We start from the raw sequence: 20,893 nt of genomic DNA on the forward strand, positions 1-20,893 counted from the left end.
CACCTTACCTACCGAACATCTCAGCTTAGCCTCGCCTCCCTCAAACATGCTTACAACACTTACATTAGCCTACAGTTGGGCAAAATCATCTAACGTAAAGCATATTTTATAATAAAGTGTTGGATATCTCATGTAACTTATTGAATACTGTACTGAAAGTGAGAAACAGAATAGCTGTGTGGGTACAGAACGGTCGTAAGGATATCGGTTGTTCACCCTTGTGATTGCATGGCCGACTGGGAGCTGTGCTCGCTGTGCTCGCTGCCGCTACCCAGCATCACAAGACGCATATGACTAGCCCAGGAAAAGAGCAAAATTCAGAACTCGAAACGTGGTTTCTACTGAATGCTTGCTTTAGCACCATCATCAAGTCAAAAAATCGTTAAGTGGAACAATCCTAAGTTGGAGACTCTGTATATAAAAATGCTTTAAAAATTCCAAAGTATTTCATACAGAATAGCTAAAACTACAAATCTGCCACCAATGTTTCCTATTTTCAGATACAGAAAATAAGCCGTAAACATATTTTGCCCAAAACTTTGAGATGGTGATGATGATGTTAACTAACCAGCAATGTCAGCGCAGCGTGCTAGAAGAGCACAGCTACAAAGGTGCGTGTTGTGGGCATGACATGATGCTGGCCTGTTACCTGCCACGTGAAGGACTATGCACTCAAATGTCACATGCTTTACACTTGCTGTCTCAGCTCTAATCCTCACAATACCCTGTGATACAGGTACCTTATTTTTTCCGTACAGATGAGCTAAAATGTCATTTTTCTCCATTAAGACTGCTTTAGAGTTTATGTGGAAATACCACAATGTTTCTGTTACTGTGATGTGAAGAGCATGCCTACTTCTGTAATGTGCTTTAATTCAGAGGCAGCCTTCACTCTGGGAAGAAACAAATGAGAGATTACTTTTATTTGTTTCTTGGGCATTATATCACTGATTAAATGTGAGCTGATTCACAAACAGGTGAGATGAGAGACTACATCTGATTAGCAAAAAGAGTATTTTAATAACTTTTCCTCTAATGAAAAAAGATCTTTTGTCCTTTTGGACAAAGTTAACATTCTGGCTTAGCCCTTCATTCCCTTGAGGGCAAGTATATCTAAATAGTAAATCTTGAATAACATATAAGAGTTTTTAGTTTTATTTTAAAGTTAACATCAATAAAAGAATCATCCTAAGTGAGAGATTCTGACAGAAAGTCCTGAACATGTGTGATTTTGTAAAGAACACACTCGAGGTGGTCTTATCCCTCCTCACCTGCATGAAGTAGCCAGACAGAAGTGCTTTCTTTATGTTCACGGTGTTTTCCTTTGAGCCAAAAGCGGGTTCCGCGTAGGGAAGCTCGATGCGCCTGATAATTTCTAAGAGTTCAGCTCGGATAACGTCTGCCATCCTGAGTGCAGGACAGTTGAGGAAGTAATCATGACACCACTTCTCGACACAGTCTGGGAGAGAGAAGAACAAACGAAATGATTTGTCAAAGCTGAAACAGCCCAGCCAGGAAGGCGCTTTCTACGTCCTCTGTCTTCTCCTCTCCTGAAGAGGAGGTCACAGAAGAGTGGTAGAGAGGCAGCAAGGACAAGGAGAGTGGCAGTGGCTGTGACACTGGCTGTCTGAGCACTGCCAGGGAGGGAGACACGTCGGCTGCCACAACCTACACTGGCTACAGGGCTTTCACGATCCCACAGAATTACGGAAATAGCACGTTCCTAGCGTTGACCAAAAGTTATCACCCTTAATCTGTGGCTCATAAGCGGCAGAGGAGACTGTCTTAAGATCAACATTTTGTCTTGTGTGTATTCAGCAAGGATGTACAAGTCCACGACATTTAATCAAACAAGGAAGGAAAAAGCTTACAGTATAAATTCCTCTGATCCATGAACATATCTCACATATTTAATTATAAGAAAAGGATTACTACTAGGCTGATTTGGGAATTAATTACGTTATAGTTAAGCTCATCTACTACCTAAGCTAGCTCAAATTTTATATTAAAATTCAGTCACCTGGTTCAGTTTGCAGGTATTCTTTCTTGTCACCTATAATGACTTACGATGGACCCGGAGTTTTGCCTGACCTGGGAATGCACGTGGCCTTGGCACAGTGGGCAGAAGGGCCCTGTCGACCCTGTCCTGTCCAGTCAGGCCTATTCGGAGCAACCGGAGCATCTACTGGATCCAACAGTGGCCCTCATCCCGCTTGCTCTCCAAAGATGCCACCAAATTCCCCATGTACTTTCTGGCTCCACTGACAACTTTTTCTTCTCAGCTTTGAAAAACTAACTCCCTGCTGTATACAATTCTACTGCCATTCAAACTGCTGTTATATTTTCTCACTTCATTTCAAATATTTTTCATACCATCTATTGGAGGAAAGGAAGCAAAAGATGCTTCATGGGAAACAAAGGTGAGAATAACCCTTCTTGCAGGAAGGGTACTCCTCACTGGCTGCCCTTTGGAGGAGGACCCCGCCTCCGCCACACTGCTCTGCCTTCTCTGCCCCTCAAGATCCTCTTCCTGTCTTTAACTCCTCACATAGGAGTTTCGGCCAGCCCTAGTGGTCTAGGGGTTAAGATTCAGCGCCCTCACCATCACAGCCAGGGATCTTTTCCTGGTCAGGGAACCACACCACCCGTCGGTCAGTTGTCACACTGTGGCGGCTGTGTATTACTGTGAATGCTGAAAGCTATGCCACCAGTATTTCAAATACCAGCAGGGTCACCCATGGTGGACAGGTTTCAGCGGAGCTTCCAGATTAAGACAGACTAGGAAGGACCTGGCCACCTACTTCCGAAAAAGTTGGCCACTAAAACCCTATGAAGGGGCCAGCCTCGTGGCGGAGTGGTTAAGTTTGGCACGCCCCGCTTCGGCAGCCTGGGGTTCATGGGTTTGGATTCTGGGTATGGACCTACACCACTCATCAAGCTATGCTGTGGCAGCGACCTACATAAAAGATGGAGGAAGACTGGCATAGATGTTAGCTCAGGGCCAATCTTCCTCACCAAAAAAACCCCCCAAAAAGCAAAAAATATCCCCTATGAATAGTAGTGGAGCATTGTCTGAGATAGTGCCAGAAGGTGAGAGCATGATGCAAAAGACGGCAGGGTTCCACTCTGCTGTCCACAGGGTCACTAGGAGTCGGAATCCACTTGACTCACTAACAACAAATAGGAGTTTCACATAGAGGAGTTTCCAGTTCCCTTATCACTGGGTACCCTCTCGTGAAAATTAACATGCCCACTGTTGTTCAGACACACCCAGGACTTCTGCATCAGCTTTCACACATGCCATTCTACAGTCTGGATGCCCCCTCCCGGCCCTGCCAAGCTGCAGTCAAATTCTCTCCACCCTCCCCCAGCACGCCCACCTATTCTCTACTATTATCTGGAGGTGGGGTTTGTTTTGTTCTGAATGCTCTATATTCTTTCTCCATCTAGTGGGAATATGCCATGTGATGGAAATGTATCCTCTGCAACCCGTACCATCATGCCCTAGGCAAGCTCACTCAAAGGCTGGCCGGCTGAAGGCTGCAGTTGTGTAAATACAGGCTCCCCCTGCGGTGTGTCAGAGCCCTGTGGAAGCAGGAGGGGTGGGTTCCACTGCTCAGCAGAAACCTCCGGGTGCATTTAGGGCCTCAAGTGCCATTCCACTCAAGTGACAAATGGGGCAAGAGACGAAATGTGTCTAATGAATAACAGCTCAGCTTTATTTGGGGAAGGAAAGGTGGAATTAGGTCGTTTCCAAGAATCACAAGCATTCACTTACGCTCACTGGTGGAATTCAGAGTCGCATCTTGGTAGGCCTTGTAAATGTTGATGAGGGTAAAGTGATCTCCTTCAGGATGTAAAAATGTCTTCCAGCAAGTCAAGGCAGCCTCCTCAGCTCCATGTGGCAGATGTGAAAAGCAGCTGGGAGCTTTAAGATGCAAAAGGTCACAAGGTCAGCAATAATGGAGACATTTCATCTTGGCACAACATGCAGAGGGAGGGGCTCGCTACTGCTTGTGGAACTGCTCCTGCCTTATTCCGTGAATAAATCTCATTCTTGTTTACTCAGACAGCAAAGAAATTTCCGGTGAGTTGTCAAAATGTATGTCTCCTTGATTTTGTTTGTTTGCTTTTCTCAGGTCTGCTTAGTGTGGTTAATACCCTGCCTATATTACAATGGGAGCCAGGAACCTGAGATGCTCAGAGGCCCAGACGCAGGGACAGGATTAGAACTTAAGTCCTAACACAGCATGGCCTTTGGTCTGTGGTCTGTTACGCCAGGAAAAGAATGAGTTAAAACATATAAACCAAGAGGAATGAAGGTAGTAGGAAATAAAAACCACTCACGCATAATCATTTGGGGAAGGACACTTCTAGGGACATATTTTTCTTGATCTGCACTGATCACTTTAGCAAAAGCAAACTTGGTATGCTTTCACATGTCTGATTAAGAAATTCACTGGCTTTTGATTTTGATTTTTTCATATTAAGATAATTCTTATAATTTTCTACCTTTTTAATTATTAAAACATTTCATTATCATTTCAAACAGCTCTCATTTAAATCTACACCTGGCGCAGATTCACAACACAAATACAAACACAATTCAAATTCCTTAAGGAATACCTGTTACCATGGCAGCGACTGTCAGCATTTCATCTACACAGTCAAATTCACAGGATGCTAAGATAGACTTGGAGAGCTGTGGATCAAGAGGGAACTCAGACATGATGATTCCAAATTCAGACAGATTTCCATCATTGTCCAGGGCTGCCAGATAATCTAAGTCTTCCAAAGCCTGCATCAAACTTTCCGGTGCTAGGAAAGAAGAAATTAATAATCAGAAAGTCTCATACAACCAAGATGGAGTAACAGCTACTAGAATTTCCCTCCCGCATGAAACAACCAAACAATGAACAAAATACATGAAAGAACAGTTGGCAAGACAACGAGCATCAGGCAGTGAAGGACCGTGATTCCTGAGAGCTGGACACTAATGAGGCGAGCCCTAGGATTGCCCAGCTTACTGCCCTGAAAGCTTCCAGGCTGTGGTGCAGGGCGGGGAACCCAGGTGAAGGCTGCCAGACTCCCTGAGTTATGAAGATGGTGCTGAGGGTCCAGGGAGACTAAGGTGGCCAGAGCTTGCAGGTCGGAGTACCTGAGAGGAGAGAGCTGGACAGAGAGAAGACTTGGGACATCTACCAAAGTCCTCCTCGCCAGTCAGCAGAGCACATGTAAGAAACTACGCCAGGCCAGAGAAAGAACCATTCAAAGGATGAGAAGGAACAGAGCCTGGTGTTCACATGGGATCTAGGATTCTGCCTGTTTCCACCAGCCAGACTGGAAAACCCCATGATTCATGGCTCTCTGGGTAGGAAACACAGGGCCTAAGCCCCAGATGCACACTGCTCCAGTGCCATCTAACCAATCCTAAAACAAGACCTGAAAGGATCACACTGCATCTCAGGACAAAGCTCAAGAATATTTATAGGAATACAAAACCCAATACCCAACACAGTAAAACGTACAGTGTTTAGCATTCACTAAAAAATTATGAGGCAGGAAAATACAATCCCATAACAAAGAGAAAAATTACTCTATCAAAACTGACCCATACCTCAGATGACAGAGACAGCTGACAAGGATGTTAAAAGAGCTATTTGCCAGGGCAAATAAGGATAGAAGGCTGATTTTCTCCATCCCTTTACTTCTCTTTTAAGTTTATATAACATCAATAATGGTGTGGTGTTTATTATATATGCTTAACGTCCACCAAAAAAGATAATCCATTTATTCAAAGCAAAGTATTCTCCTTGCCCAAGCAGAAGGTTATATTAAAATAAATGTGTTTTTCCCCCGTCTGCTACATGGTATAGCAATGAAGGCCACACAAAGAAGTAAATCATCTAGTATAAAGCTGCTGTATTATCCTACAGAAGAAACGGAAGGATCTATGAGAGCTACTGAATTGGTTTCATTTGTCTCAATTCCAACATGTGTGTGGTGGGTGGAAGATGAAGACTATGGGGACCTAAGAAGCAATTTACCCTATTTGCATCTGGGAGTTCAAAGTAACAAACAGTAAAAATTTACTTATTTGCTGTCCAAACTTTGACAACTAAGCTATTTGTCAAAATTTCAGGCAAACTGTGTAACTCAAAAGCCAGTCACAAACTCAGATTTGATAAAATGCCCCCATTCCTATCAAGACCCAATGAAAACATGGGGAGAAACCACGACTGTGGGTTGAGAAATAACTCCCTGGCGCTGCGGTGCAGTTCACGGTATCTCGCGCTCCCTGAGAAGAGCAGAGCAAGCACCAGGCATGGCTCAACCTTGGACACGTGAGTTGCAAGCCAACGATGTGTTTCTGGGAAAAGCAAGCGTCAGGGCAGAGGGGCTGTACAAAGCAGCCCAGAGCAACCCTGCAGAGAACCCAGATGCTGCTGGAAGACCGAGGCACAGCTTTAATCCCCACCTGGGAGAAGAGAAGTTTAACTTCCCTATTGTTTTTGACTTCTCTCATCAAGATTTAAAACTGAGAAGAGCAGGACCCCCCAGGAGATCCCTGTCCCTGGGTTCTGACCCCGCAGTCCCACCTGGGTGCTGGCACGGAGCACCGGTGGACTCCTGGTTCATGCTTGGAGACCCTGAGGCAAAGATGAGACCTTGAAAAGCCACAGTTCCCAGAAGGAAACAGGTAGGCTGTTTAGAAAAAATAGCCTGCGAGTTCCATCAGTGATCCATGAAATGAGGAGTAGCAGCTGACCTGCTGGAGAAGGCACAGGACGCAGCAACAGAAACAAGCCTCTCAGATTAAACAGAGCAGGAGGGGGTTGGGAGCACAAACTTAATTAGTAAAAGCCATTTAGAAACCAATTTCTATAAATCAGCAAAGCCACTGCATTATAAGTTACAGGATCTTTGGCAAGTGTCCCTATAAGCACCTGGCTTGACAGCCAGCCTCTGTCCCCAAAGGTCACCTATTCCTTCTCATTTTTATGCCCTGGAGTTGAGCTGGCTGCACACAGGATTACTAACAGAAATAACTTCATGATTCTGCTCCCAGTCCTAACACCAAAAAAGAGGATGTTCTTGGGGTTTTATCATGTTAGAAAGAACAAGTTAATGAATGCGGATTACACAGGTGCAGGAACAATAACAAATCACTGACTGGGATTCGCTAATACTACATTCTACATCTTAAAACATCTCCCCAACGTGGCCCATAAAATTGTCTTAGCTAAAAAGCAGAAGGGTTTAGATGAGGGTTCTTTATGGCAGTGCTGTTTAAGTGTAACATGGTAAATAATGCTAACAAATGGAACATAAACGTTTTAGTGCGAGGATCTTCTTTACAGCAGTGCAGAATCAGACTGCTTTATTCTGAGGGCAATTTCAATATGAACAAAACATCATTTTTATTAAGGATTATTGGCAACAGCAGCCGCACTCCCTGCAGAATAGCTCACTGCAAGGTCACACTCCTTCCCCACTGCTATCATTCAAAGTAACCTGAAGGGCTATTATCACAGTATTTCTTTACTGTTCCATGGAACCCCAAATGCCAGGCTTCAGTATTGTATCTGTGTTTTCCTTCCACAGCATCAGCAGAAAGGCTGGTCACAAAGAGGTCATTAATCTGTAACAGGGGTTCAAGTCCACTAGCCAAAGCAAGGGGCTGACTCAGTGCTGATTCTGAGCAGGAGCACAGGTCAGGTGAGGAGTCCAAGGCTCTGCTGTGCCATTTCCAGAACCAACTGCCTCACATGGCATGTTGCCTATGGTATTGAAAGGTATGCCAAAATCTAAGACATCAAATAGTAGGAATCACAGGTGGCTCCCCTCCCCTTTATGGGGACACCTACTCAGGCGCTCAGCAGGAGAGAGAGAAGACCAAGAAACCAGAAACGGAGTGCCAATGCTGTTCAAGCCTCTATTTTCAGGTGTTCCTGAGGCACAACCACATGCTCCTCTTGGACTTCATCGGAGCCCCCCCGATTTCCCTATCATAATTCACTTTTGCTTATGCTGGTTTGAGTTGCATTACTGGCACTTGCATCCAGAAGAATTCTAATACATATACATCATAAATTCTGTAACAAAGAAAAAGTGTATCCAAAGTGCCAGCAGAACTTAGAAAAGGACAGAGCTGGCCTAGGAAAGAACAAGAATAGCTACACTCACACAGTGCTTATTGTGTGCCAGGTTCACACATTAATTCTATACATCTTTACCTAGGCAGGCAGACAAACAGTAACAGCTTGAGAGGACTAAAGGAGAAAATGAAGCTTCTAGGCCCGACTGGCTTTAGGATTGGGACTCCGGCGTTGTGTACATCGAAGTAAAGAGTCCACAGAGGGAGAGAAACTGAAGAATCAAGAGATGGTTCTGGTTTGATGGCGCAGACTCTGAAAAGTCTTGAGACTTTTAGGGAATAGGATTACGAGTTTAATTCTGAAGAAGATAGGAAGGAAAGGCCTCTGTTTCACTTAATTTCATGAACACATGCTCATAAAACGTGGCATTTGCCTAACTCCTACCCCTTTACAGTGTACACAGCACTTCTGCATAAATAATCTCACTGAACCTCTTAACAACCTCCATGATACAGGAGGGCAAACACTCGATCCTCATGTTACAGATGAGAAAATGGTAAGTGACTTGCCAAAGCCACAGGGCTGACCAGCCCGTTTCCTCGGCTGTAAAACGAGGATTTCAATGCAGGCCTTTTCGCCTGTAGCGTCTGTTCTAACCAGCGTGCTGTGAGCACAGCTGCTGCTGGACTCGTGTCCTCCGGCTCCAAGTCCAGTGCTCTGCTGGGATCGACCATGGCTTCTCAGAGGTCATCTGGTGCTGCCTCCCAACGCCTGTGGATCAGTAACTGTTTCTCACCCCACTGAAACAGCCCTTTGTAGGATCTTCTGCAGCTCAGGGCCTACGAGCCTTCTGTCTCAGAGCTCAGCGGGGAGCTACACAGATGACGACGCTACAGTATTTACCATGCGCCAGTCACTTTCCTAAGGGCCTACAAATATTAACTAATTTATCCCAACAACTCTGTGAACCAATTACTTTGATTATACTCACATTCAGAGGAAGAAACAGGCACTGGAGGGCGACATAAGTGCTGACGATGGCACAGTTGTGAACAAGGGGGCCGGGACTGGAGCCCCGGCAGCCTGCTCAGGAGCCTGAGCTTTCTGCTGCAGTTCCCTAAGTACGGGTGACCCTCTGCCCTGGTTTGGCAGGGGTGGCCGTTTCCATCTCTCACCCCAACTTAATTATGAACAGCATCCTCTTCCCTCTCAAACCCCCTGGCCTGAATAGTAAGTCACACGGACACTGGACCCACGAAGAGCCTAATAGGTATCAACAGCTGAAAGTGCTTCCATCCTGTGCCTTTTAAAATCTCTCCCAGGGCCGGCTCCGTGGCTTAGCGGTTAAGTGCGCGCGCTCTGATGCTGGCGGCCCGGGTTCGGATCCCGGGCACGCCGCAAGGCACCACTTCTCCGACCAACCCGAGGCCGAGTCCCACGTACAGCAACTAGAAGGATGTGAACCTATGACATACAACTATCTACTGGGGCTTTGGGGGGAAAAAAATGAATAAATAAAAATCTTTAAAAAAAAAAAAAAATCTCTCCCAGATTTCATTTTCACTTTCTGTAAAATTACTTTGTTACTTCCAAGATCCTCTCAGATCCTCCCAAACTGGTTTATGAATTGCTTTAGCATATTTGTGCCTCTTTTTCACATCCTACCCCCACCATCTGAATATAGCAATAGACTTTGTGTGGCCTTTAGACAATCGTGTAACCCTTATTAATTTAAAAACCTAGACTGGGGCCTCCTGCCAGGGTGGTGGTAGACTATTTGCTAATCTCTTGGGGCTGCCTGGGGGTTGACCAGCAGCATAAACCCTGCCGCAGATGGAAGGATCTGCAGCTATTTGTGAGGGCCACAATGTGAACGCAAAGCCCGCAGCCCGCCCCCCATTCTCCTCTTAGTACAGACTGTAACATTTTAAGACCCTTCTGTAAACTCCAAAGCAAAATCCCAAGTTCCCAGTGATTTATAAACAAGCACATGCACTTCCCTAGTATACTCACAAACCAGGCTTTTAGTGCGGCAAGTAGAATTCCAGAAGATCCTGATGCATTGAAATACGTGCACCATCACTACAGATCAAGCCACGAGGAATCTTGAATCCCTCTCTTTGCCAGCACCAACACTGGCCTCTGCAGCCCCCTGCTTTATTCTGTCCCTGCATTCCTTCTTCTTCTTGAGATCTTTGTCTCGTCCTGCATGCCATGTCTGGCAAGTCTGTGTTTGAGTTCATTTTTCATAGATGATACCAAAGCCAGTCATCTGGCCACCACCAAAATGAGTCCTGAGTCCAAATACAAAGATGACATCTGGTGTGGTCTTGTATGTTTTGGCTAGTTTGTCTCCAAAATTCTGCCTAGGTTCTGCTGCCTATCCAGGGAAAAGACACCTAAGACCACCTGCCTTCATGAAGTGGTCAGCTGGTCCTGAGCTTCCCATGATGGAAGCCAACCCTCAGCACCAGGGAAGGAAAAACTAACTGATGTTGCTTTAAAGAGATCTATACCAAGGGAATTCAATTAATAGCCTGTAGCCTGGTTATGCCAAATTCATTTTCACATGGTTCATGAAGCCTGAAAAGGGTAACAGGTTTGCTGCATTTGCGTATTTCAATTATAAGTTGAATTAAATGCAGCAGCTGCAAGCATTGTCCTTTTTTTGCTCCCAAAACGATGAGTCAGAGTTAACCCACAGTTATATTTTCCCCAAGCACAGCAGAAAATAGTTTTGTGCGTATTGTCAAGAGACAAAACTGAATCATTGCCCTAACTAACCCTTTTGTCTTCCAGTTGGTTATCAGCTCTAAGCCTCATGCAGTAAGCAGCAGAGAGGGTGACCACTCAGAGAGCACAGGAGTTCTCTTGCGCTGCTATGGTTTGCTGTTTGCTTTATAAAATCTTTGACATTACCAAGCCTGCTTTTCTTCTCCCTTCATGGCTAGTCCACCAATCATCTACCATCCTGCAAATACTGAGGGAATCCACAGTGATTCTTAGGCTTAGGAGATGAGCAGTGGGACTGGAAGAACAATTTTCAAAAATGAAGCATGTTTCTTCAGAGGATGGTCTCTGAGAGGTCTCTGGAGCAATTCACCTGGCTGACCAGCCTATAACAAAAGCCAAGCCATCTGAAGCTCAAGCTCACCGGGGAGAAACAGATGCTAGATTCCTTCTCCTCACCTTCCAGATTCCTTCTTCTTTGAGGACCAGAAGAAAAAGCCAAGAGAAGGGTCGCTTTGATTCAAAAGTTAAGGGATCATGGCTAAAGGAACATTGCCTCCAGGATCTCCTAGCCAGTTTGGACCATATGACCCACTCCCCCATGTCCCCATCCTGTCCCTTTCTAACTTGCCACACTTCTTATCACTCCCACAATTTCTGAAGAGTCTTGTCTTGTAGACAAAGTCTAAGAAAAATGCATTCAATCTAAGCTTGCCACATACATTTTACAACTTTACATCACACTCTGTGACTCTTTCCTCAGAGCAACTCCTTTTTAGAAGGTATATTTATCACAAATATATTCATTAGTTAAGCTAGTCAGGAAGGGGCCAGGCCTAATGAGCCTTTTCTTGGGTGGCGAAACTATGAGCCAAGCAAAGCTGGCTAACATCCTCAGAGTCAGGCATTAGGATTGGACTGCTCGGCTGGTATCCAGGCGATGTGCTAATTTTTCCGGGAACCTAAATGCCAAGGTCTTCTTTCCTTACATTCTATTTAGGCTTCTCATTCCTGCGTGCCTCTGAGCTCTGCCTCCATGCTTCCCCCGCCTCCTCCTCTTATTCTGGAGAAGAACTTCCCAATTCACACTGTGCTCTGAGATCTTGACACCCTAAGCCCTCGGGGAAGCCAGAGTCTCCTGCCCAAGAACAGCCTCCCCCAGGACTCCAAACCCCCCTCTAGTTTACTGTGGCTTCCAGGGGCATCATATATTTTCATGAAGATTTAGCACTGTAGGCAGCAAATGGGGTGGGGCACTGTACATTTTTGCAGAAGAGTAGACTGCAACCCTTTTTGTGCAGGAACAGATAGCTCCAATTGGAGGAGATGGCTACAGAGGAAGGAGATGACCTGTTTTAGAAGAGATAAGGAGCTCATCTGGTCCCTTTTCCCTCTTAGAGATTCCACTGCTCCTTTAGGTAAAGTCTTTGTTGAAAATTTAAGATTCCAAAGGGTTCATGAAAGCAACTGATTTTTCAAAGTGTTTACTGGGAGAGTTTCAATGTATGACTGCCAGGAGGTTCCGGGAAGGGCCCAGCACTGGGGAAGAGCACCATCCACCTGCAAGCAGTGGATGTGACCTCCAGGTGAGGACACTGCACACGATGCTCCTGTGGCACCCCAGAGCGGCAGGCAACGCTGTTCCTTAGGGCCTTCCACAGTGGAATTCTTGGACTGTCTCCAGTCTATTTTCCTTTCCACCTTTTTATTTCAAAGGTTAGCATCTTAGGAGACCCTCCTCTTACTTAACTTACTCCAGATTCTACCGGTCGTTTAAAGAAATATTTAAGAAAGAGTAATTCTAAAATAACCTATATTTCTCAAGTGTTTGTAAATTCTATTGGCACCACCATTGCACAAAATGACTGAAAGATACAGGAGCTGAGAAAAAGCAATACAAAAAAGTAGAAATTATACAGTTTCCATTTAAGTATACTCTCTGCTTACAAGGTCTTTTGGCTGACCGCTCTCTCTCGTGCACATTTGATACGTAACACCCAGATCGATAGACGGTCATTCACCCTCTTTGATAAACATACTGAAAATTTCAACCGCTGGCCTGAAGTGTAGAATAAGTTAAGGAAGTTCTTCTTATTAAAATACAAGTGAAGACTAAAATATCAACTGAAGGGCAATCAGAACTTGCCCTTTAAATCAGGAACCTTCATATGAGGCCTTGAACACCCACGTAGTTTCCCTGAAGGCGAGCTGCAGGTCTGAGCACACGGCAGCAGTTCACAGGTAGACAGGGCCCAGATTCGGGCAGTGTGAAGGGCACTGCTGCTGAGAGCGGTGACTGGGCTTAGGTCCTTGAGCAGCAGTGGGCCGATGGGTAGAATCCAGTGAGCTGCATTCCTCCCTGTGCAGACATGTGCTCCTAGACCCCTGGAGACTGCGCTCAGCAAGGAGCATCTGACTCCCTCTGTGCTGGCTCTGGGGGGACAGGGTGTCTGTGGGGGGAGTGAGAACCACCAAAGGACTTTTCTAAGGAAAAGAGGGCACTGACCACTAGGAAAGATGTTTAAGCCAATGGGGCTTGGTCTGTTTTAAGGAGACACGACAGCAGAGTGGTTAATATGACTCTGCAAACATACTGTTCACCTTCTCTCTTTGTGTATGTTACCTAATTTTTCTCTCACTCAGTTTCCTCATCTGTAAATTGGAGAAAATCATAGCATTGACCTCAGAGGGTTGGTGCAGTATTAAATGACTTACTACGTCAGTAAAGACCATATAAATGTTATTGTTCTTGTTATTCTGGAGAGGACAGGCAGCTATTTAAATGGACAGGAGTAGGAAGAGCATTTGCTGCTTTCAACCTTTCCTCACCAGCTGGTTGTCGACATTGTACACTAAACAGCCAACAGCACCTCCCTGATGCCAGAGCCAGAGCTGAAGAAACCAGGGGGCTGGGAAGAACAAGTTTTGGCTCCTTTCCCGAGCAGGTGGCATCCCTTTGCCCTGCGGCTCTGGCAGCCCTGTCACACAGGGAGAAGCCGCTGCCCTTGCATTTCCTTAGCCTTTTATTCAGCCTTCTGGTGGTTTTCAATTGAGCAGCTGGTTGCTGGAGAAGCAAAGGTCCCAACGAGTTATGATTCTCGAGGGGAGAAAGCCAGCACCTCCTATATGATAGAGGGCTTTTCTCGGTGTACTCATTAGAGGAGCTACTCCCCTAGGGAAAGATGTTCAGACTGTAATTGTAACAGCTCATGCCTAAGCTTAAAACCTTTACCCTTTCACATAAAAGTTTGACCTAAATTACAAAGGAATGAACTCCTAATGGATTTTCCCCGGTGGCAGTAGCATTTCTGAGGAAGGACCGTTTGCTTACAAAGGTCCCCACCAAGAAACTCAATGCTGCCAGAATTCCGCCCTTGCCCTCCACTGCCCTCAGCCTTATGCTTCCATATTCCACCATCCCTCCTGATTTCCGAGGCCCAGGCTTCCTGTGCTCCAGTGTCCAATGGCAGACAACTTCCCAGTGTCAGAACAGATATTTTCTTAGAGGTTGTTGTTTTTTTCAATTACTTTAGAGAATGTTTACCTCTAATGGGGAAAATGCTTCGGTGCAAACCAAACCCCCCCGCTTGCCTGCACTGCCAAGTGCCAATTGCTCTTTGGACTGAGGATGGGCGAGAGGGAAGAAGCTAAGTCTCAGCCCCCACACCCTGCTGACACGCGAGCACAAAGCTACCTGGTCTATTCATGAAGTCACAGTGGCCCAAACCCGCGATGTCTATTCTCTTCATAAAAAGCACCATGCTGGTTAGGTTGGCTTCCTGCATTTCTGCTGGCTTAAATGGCCGCATGTCTTTGGAGGCAAATTCTTCAGAGTACAGACAGAAAAGTTTTCCTAGAAGAAACCAAAGAAAATGGCTTTAATATCTCTGTGTTGCTTTCACACAGGAATTGACACCAGTTTGTTACTGTGTCCGTAGTGCTACCTGAAGAAGATGAAGCGAGAATCTGCTTGCGTGTCTCTGCTTGGCTCTGGCTGATGGGCTGCGTGACAAGTGAGTTGGCTCTGATTCTAGGGTTGTACACCTTTAAACGGAAAGACAGCATCTTCAGCATCAGATCACTCAAGATTTAGCAGGCTCGCTGGACCTGAAGTGACGGTGCTGTTTGCAGCACTTTACTTCACGAAATGCTTTACCTCAGACTCATTTCCTTTGTACAATGTTTACTCCTGTTTCACTTGCCTTGAGATGGAAACTGCAAGTGCTTTGATAAATGGATTCAAAGGTTGTCTGCTTTCATTGTAGCTTCAATAAATACAGGGCCTCTGTATCATCTGCTGAAATACTAGTGCCGTCACTTCTCAAAGCACTAAACTGGTGAAGAATGACAGATTCTCAGATGCCACATGGAGAAAGGATTATCATCTGACAGGGCTGTTGCTTCAAGGTTCTGTTCAAATTGACTGTGATCTCAGTGGTCTCACCTTTACGACATACTGAGCCTTTCCAGCCATATCAGCTAACACAAAAACTGCATATGGCACTGACAGTGATTTTTCTTACAGGTAGTTTAAGGGAGTAAGTAAAAGCCCTGGGTTCTCTGAATGGTGGACTAATTCACTAAGACCAACCCAAACTGGTTCCAAGGGAACCTTCACAATGGTTGGAATTGCTCTGTCACAGTAAGACAAGGATACCTACTTAGGAGACCCATGGTTTCCTGGAGGGATAAGAGCTACACAACATCTAATAATGGTAAATGGAACAATACTGGGGTAGGTTCTTTTCAGTTTAAATGCTATGATTTCCGAAGTCCCAGTGTCTTTGAGAGTTTGAAATATTCTATTTCCATTTTTCCTAATTTTTTTTTTTTTTGTGAGGAGGACCAGCCCTGAGCTAACATCCAATGCCAATCCTCCTCTTTTTTTTGCTGAGGAAGACTGGCCCTGGGCTAACATCCATGCCCATCTTCCTCTACTTTATATGGGACGCCGCCACAGCATGGCTTAACAAGCGGTGCGTTGGTGCGCACCCGGGATCCGAACCGGCGAACCCCAGGCCGCCGCAGCGGAACGTGCGCACCTAACCACTTGCGCCACCGGGCCGGCCCCAGCCATTTTTCCTAATTTTTAATTTAAAGATAGTGATAAAAAATAACATTTTTAAAAATTTAAGATGGAATTTTATGTCAACTATAAAGCCAACATTTGCTAAAATTAAAGTCAGTGTACTTGAAACTAATTTCTAGTAAACTATCTGGGGGAAGATGCTAATTACTTTGATAAAGGGGCCACCAAAAATACCCAAGAGACCATCAGAAGAAAAGATTAGTTTAGGAGTCAACTAATTTATTTTGCTAGTACCTTAGCTAAAGGAAAACACTGACAAGGAAAACCACCCACCTTTATGCTTTTATAGTTGTGTCTGTCCTCAAAACTTTTTCCTCTCAATTTACCTCAATCAGTTTAATTTGTTTCTAGACCACCAACATGCTACTGGCTGCAAGAGTTCTTCTTTGCACACATGACCAAACATGGAGAACCCCAGATCAGAGAGCTCATCCTCACTTTCTGGTCAATAAAGTAGTAGGAACCCAAGAAACTGATTCTCAACAATTATCATCAGTCTATTGAATCCACTTGATAATAATTACCTTTCTTCTTTCCACACCTACATCAATAACAAATTTGACTGTGTTGCTCCAGATCAAAGATTCTCCAGAGCTGGCAGTTAACACCACTCTTCTTTGATAAACTTGGCATCTTTTTTCCATTTCCTCAGGTGGTTTGAACAATGCACATTTCTCTTTTGGATACAAAGGAACAACCACCAGCTCTCCAAGATCTGGGTTTAAGTTAGATCCTTCTTGACAGACGATTTCATAGGCTTTTTCAATATCCTAAAGTAAAAAAATAACATCATTCATGAGAATAAAGTGCATTACAAACAACTACACTACTTTAAAAAAGAAGTCTGAATTAAATAAAACTATAGGCAAAAGCTGCAAAATGTATGCAGGGAAACAAATACCTGTGTTGTTGTCTGTGTGTGTCATTAAATACGAAAAGAAGATAGAACGGGATGAGATTTCTTTGGGGAAGTTAATAATTTACAGTCATGCGTCATTTGACAGATACATTCTGAGAAATGCGTCCTCAGGTGATTTCGTTGGTGTGCAAACATCATGAAGTGTACTCACACAAACCTAGATGTTATAGCCTAGTACACACCTAGGCTATATGGTACTAATCTTATGGGACCACCATCGTATACGACTGAAATGTCGTTATGTGGCGCATGACTGCATACAAATACATTCCACAATCAGGGTCTCTAACCGCGCCATTCTGAAAATTATCTTGACCCATTAGCACTTTAAAATAGCAGAAATGCATGAAGTAGGCAGGAAATATTCACTGCTATTTACATCTTTGCATGATTCAGGCATTTAGAAATAACCTTTAAAAATGTTTCACTGTTGGGCCGGCCCCGTGGCTTAGTGGTTAAGTGCGTGCGCTCCGCTGCCGGTGGCCCGGGTTCGGATCCCGGGTGCGCACCGAGGCACCACTCCTCCAGCCATGCTGAGGCCGCGTCCCACATACAGCAACTAGAAGGATGTGCAGCTATGACAGACAACTATGTACTGGGGCTTTGGGGAAAAATAAATAAATAAAATCTTTAAAAATGTTTCACTGTCAAATACATTGAAAAAAAAGTAAATTATTTGCCCTAGAACTACACAAAAGTAAGTATATGGGTATAAAATGCACAAAAGCCAAGGCGTTTTAGATAGTATTTTGTTATTTCTCAAATCACAACTAGTTTTTTAGGACCTCATATAAAAAAGATGTCACTTACTGTAATTCTTACACCTTTTTGTTTCCAAAATTTCTGCCTTCTTAAGGGCCCAACTGAAAAACTACCAAATGGAAGAAGCCCCATTTCATTAGATACACTAGATTTCACTAAAAATCTAAGTAAAAAAGATGACTTTAGGGCTGGCCCCGTGGCTTAGAGGTTAAGTGCGTGTGCTCCGCTACTGGCGGCCCGGGTTCGGATCCCGGGCGCACACCGATGCACTGCTTCTCCAGCCATGCTGAGGCCGCATCCCACATACAGCAACTGGAAGGATGTGCAACTATGACATACAACTATCTACTGGGGCTTTGTGGGGGGGGGGAAAAAAGGAGGAGAATTGGCAATAGATGTTAGCTCAGAGCCGGTCTTCCTCAGCAAAAAGAGGAGGATTAGCATCGATGTTAGCTCAGGGCTGATCTTCCTAACATTAAAAAAAAAAAAAAAGATGACTTCCCATGACTGTTATGGTTTTAAGACTGACTCCCTTTCCCATTGCTGCAGCTCACTTCTCCTTCTTTTCCACACCATTTGTGGAATGGCACTGAACTAACTCAAGGGTTTTGCAAGAGGACAGATCTACCTAGAAAAATGGCAAGGCACACAGGTCTGTAGACCTGGGGTGAGCTGGCTGAAAGCATCCCTGAGCTGCTAGGAAGCCCCACGGAGCAGGGTAGAGGCCGCCCCATGGGGTCCACACAGGCAGTTACCTGGTACCTTCTCTTTTTTGAGAAGAGCAGCTCATACTTCCCTTTTTTGCACACAGTTGGTTTACTTGGGGCAGATTTTTTTTTTACCAAGCAAAGAGCATGACTTTTGATCATAAATAACAAAAACGTGCCAATTGGAATAACCAGAACAAAACTATTTCTCTGTTTTTATATTCTGATCACTTCATCATTTTATGTGAAGATAGCTTAGAAAATTCAAGGAAGAGAGAAGTACTTAAGCTGTGTTTCCCTGCACCTGGCTGCTGCCCAGCCTTCCAAGGACACACGCCCACTGCTCCCGGATGACTACCGCGAGCAAGCTTCCACGGTGCTCCCTCACCTCAGAGAGAACCTGGAGCTGGGAAGGACACTCGATTCCAGTAGCCCAGTCATGAGCAATTTCCAATCAACATAAACCTTTAAATTGCACTGAAGTAGTTATTCTTATTCTCTTAGAATACTGTTTTAAAAGTAATTTGGGCCACACATTTTTTTGCTTTTAATTGCTAAAACTTTTTAGTTGTAGGTGGGTTCTAATGCTGAATTTTGTTCCAAATGGGAAATAAAAAGAATAAAAGAAATATTCAGAAGGAAAAAAGCAGAAAAGCAGAGCAAAATAGAAACAGATATTGTATCTAGTTTAGACTCCTTGAGCCCAGCGGATATAGGGCTTTGGGGCCATAATCTTCAGAATTTGGAGAAAAAACGCTTAAAATATGCCTCTGGTGCTTCAAACCCTTTGTTTTCATTTCCTTCTTATTCAATGTACAGTGCATTGACATATGTGGGACTTTCCTATAATTGTCTGCGAAGCTATGGAAAACACAGCAACACGGACTGAAGGAACAGATCTAGTCCCTCAGAATGAAAGGCTCACAACTAGAAAGAACATTTCCCAGAAAAACTTTCAACTTAACGACAGCTTCTTTGTGACAGCTTCAAGTTGCACGATAATATGGCTAGATATTACCATAAATCTTAACTTACATTTTCTATTTAATTTATTTCACTTTTTTTTTTTTTCAGGTTAAAAAACAGTTAAGTGATAAGGAACAACACCTTGTAAACATCCAAGTCTCCAAGTCTCAATTAAGTACCAGGACACAAGGCAGCACATGACCTATGGGGGTTAATTCACAGCAGCTGAGGTGCTAAGCCAGCGGTTAGAGAAAACATGAGGCTTCTAATGCTCAATAAACCAAAATACTTGAGAATATTTCTGCAATTTAAAATATATTTCTTAAAATAAAAAATGACAATTAGTACACTTTTGTTTGCTTGGGTCTGTTTCTATATGATATTTAATTGCTATGGCAGATTTTAAAGTTTTATATAGAAATCCAGAAAGCTTCAAAAACATGGGTGAAAAAATGATCAACGGCTATTAACATGGATTTCAGAGCAAGACAAATTTCTCCAAAAGACAAATTCCAAGACCAGAGGAGAGGAATATTTTAATGGTAATCCTGACATACACAGTAAAAAAGAAAAGAGAAAAGTCTATCAGGATACTGAACTGTTTTCAGCGTGTTAGGTGGTAGACGGGGAAATGAACACCTGTGGAAACTGGGGCTGAATTGTGAGGCAATAAAAACCGGTTCCCAGAGAAGGTACCCTGAAGCCAGCAGAAGTGCTGCCAAGCCACCTGGCAGTGAGCTGTGAGCCTCTGAACGATGAGCCTCATCGTTCAGAGACTCCAGGGCTGGCCTGGGTCATAGCAGCAGCACCTGCAGAAACGGTGCATCCTCATTCTCAGATTTTAAGACTCTGCAAGACTGATGGTTTCTTAATAGAAAATGTCTTTCTGTCCGACTCTGAGGAAGATTATATACCTTTCTAAGCCCTGGGGACTTTTACAGTTTCTACTACCAGCCTAGATAAAAATGCATCCTCTATAGTCTGACAATTCAAAAGTCACTATGCCATTAATTATAGCTTACATTAAACCTATAAAAATCAAATACTCCAAGACCACCCTCTACTCCAATTCTGTTGTGAGCTTTATTTTTCAAAAATCCATTTTGGAACTTTTCCTTACTCTGACTTGAAAGATGATTCTTCCTATGAGTCTTACTTATATACTTTTTTTCCCCAGAAATGTATGTCTTCTTTTTCATCTGGCCATTCTAAGTTTCAAATGTTTAACTTCTAATTTTGCTATCCTTTCCTTCCTAAGGCTTCACTAAGTATCACTGAGAACCTCTGACTGTTTTCATAAATCCTTCTCCTGTCTTCTTAATCGTTTTATTACTTTCCTCAGGACTTTCTTGAAGATCTTGAATCATGCAGGATTAAAGAACAGTAATAGAATAAATCACTGTAACAGGTAGATTTACTATTCAAGAAACTGTATAATCTATACACGAAGAGTTAATATGCTGTAGTTATCATGGATGAGAATCCAAATTACTTTTTTTACAGAAACAGATAAAATCCAAGTTGTGAAACAATTCTCTTAAGTTCCCAAAGCTAAGGATCAGTCATCCTTTATGCCTTGAGTATGAAGCAGAATGCTGCTGCTTTTTTTTTTTTGGTGAGG

The 20,893-nt window shown here is 43.9% G+C and overlaps 1 protein-coding gene and 1 long non-coding RNA gene across 6 annotated transcripts in view; one reads left to right on the forward strand and one right to left on the reverse strand.

The window, feature by feature from the left end:
* The window catches only part of DHX32 (DEAH-box helicase 32 (putative)), a 60,394-nt gene that overhangs the window by 1,683 nt on the left and 37,818 nt on the right, over window positions 1–20,893 (reverse strand). For all 5 annotated transcript variants that reach the window (XM_087432839.1, XM_087432835.1, XM_087432836.1 and 2 more), the window contains 6 exons: window positions 16,443–16,688; window positions 14,774–14,873; window positions 14,524–14,682; window positions 4,627–4,818; window positions 3,779–3,928; window positions 1,272–1,459 (listed from right to left, as the gene is read on the reverse strand). In XM_087432839.1, the coding sequence (XP_087288965.1) occupies window positions 1,272–1,459; window positions 3,779–3,928; window positions 4,627–4,818; window positions 14,524–14,682; window positions 14,774–14,873; window positions 16,443–16,688 (1,035 nt within the window). The remainder of the gene's footprint in view (window positions 1–1,271; window positions 1,460–3,778; window positions 3,929–4,626; window positions 4,819–14,523; window positions 14,683–14,773; window positions 14,874–16,442; window positions 16,689–20,893) is intronic.
* LOC147916926 (uncharacterized) lies at window positions 232–4,070 on the forward strand. Its single transcript, XR_015552533.1, has 2 exons — window positions 232–611; window positions 2,030–4,070. It is a non-coding gene; the product is annotated as an uncharacterized LOC147916926 (long non-coding RNA).

This window comes from Ceratotherium simum, chromosome 6 (genome assembly GCF_057802395.1).
Source record: "Ceratotherium simum simum isolate JZ-2026a chromosome 6, ASM5780239v1, whole genome shotgun sequence".
In the NCBI taxonomy this organism is placed as follows: domain Eukaryota; kingdom Metazoa; phylum Chordata; class Mammalia; order Perissodactyla; family Rhinocerotidae; genus Ceratotherium; species Ceratotherium simum.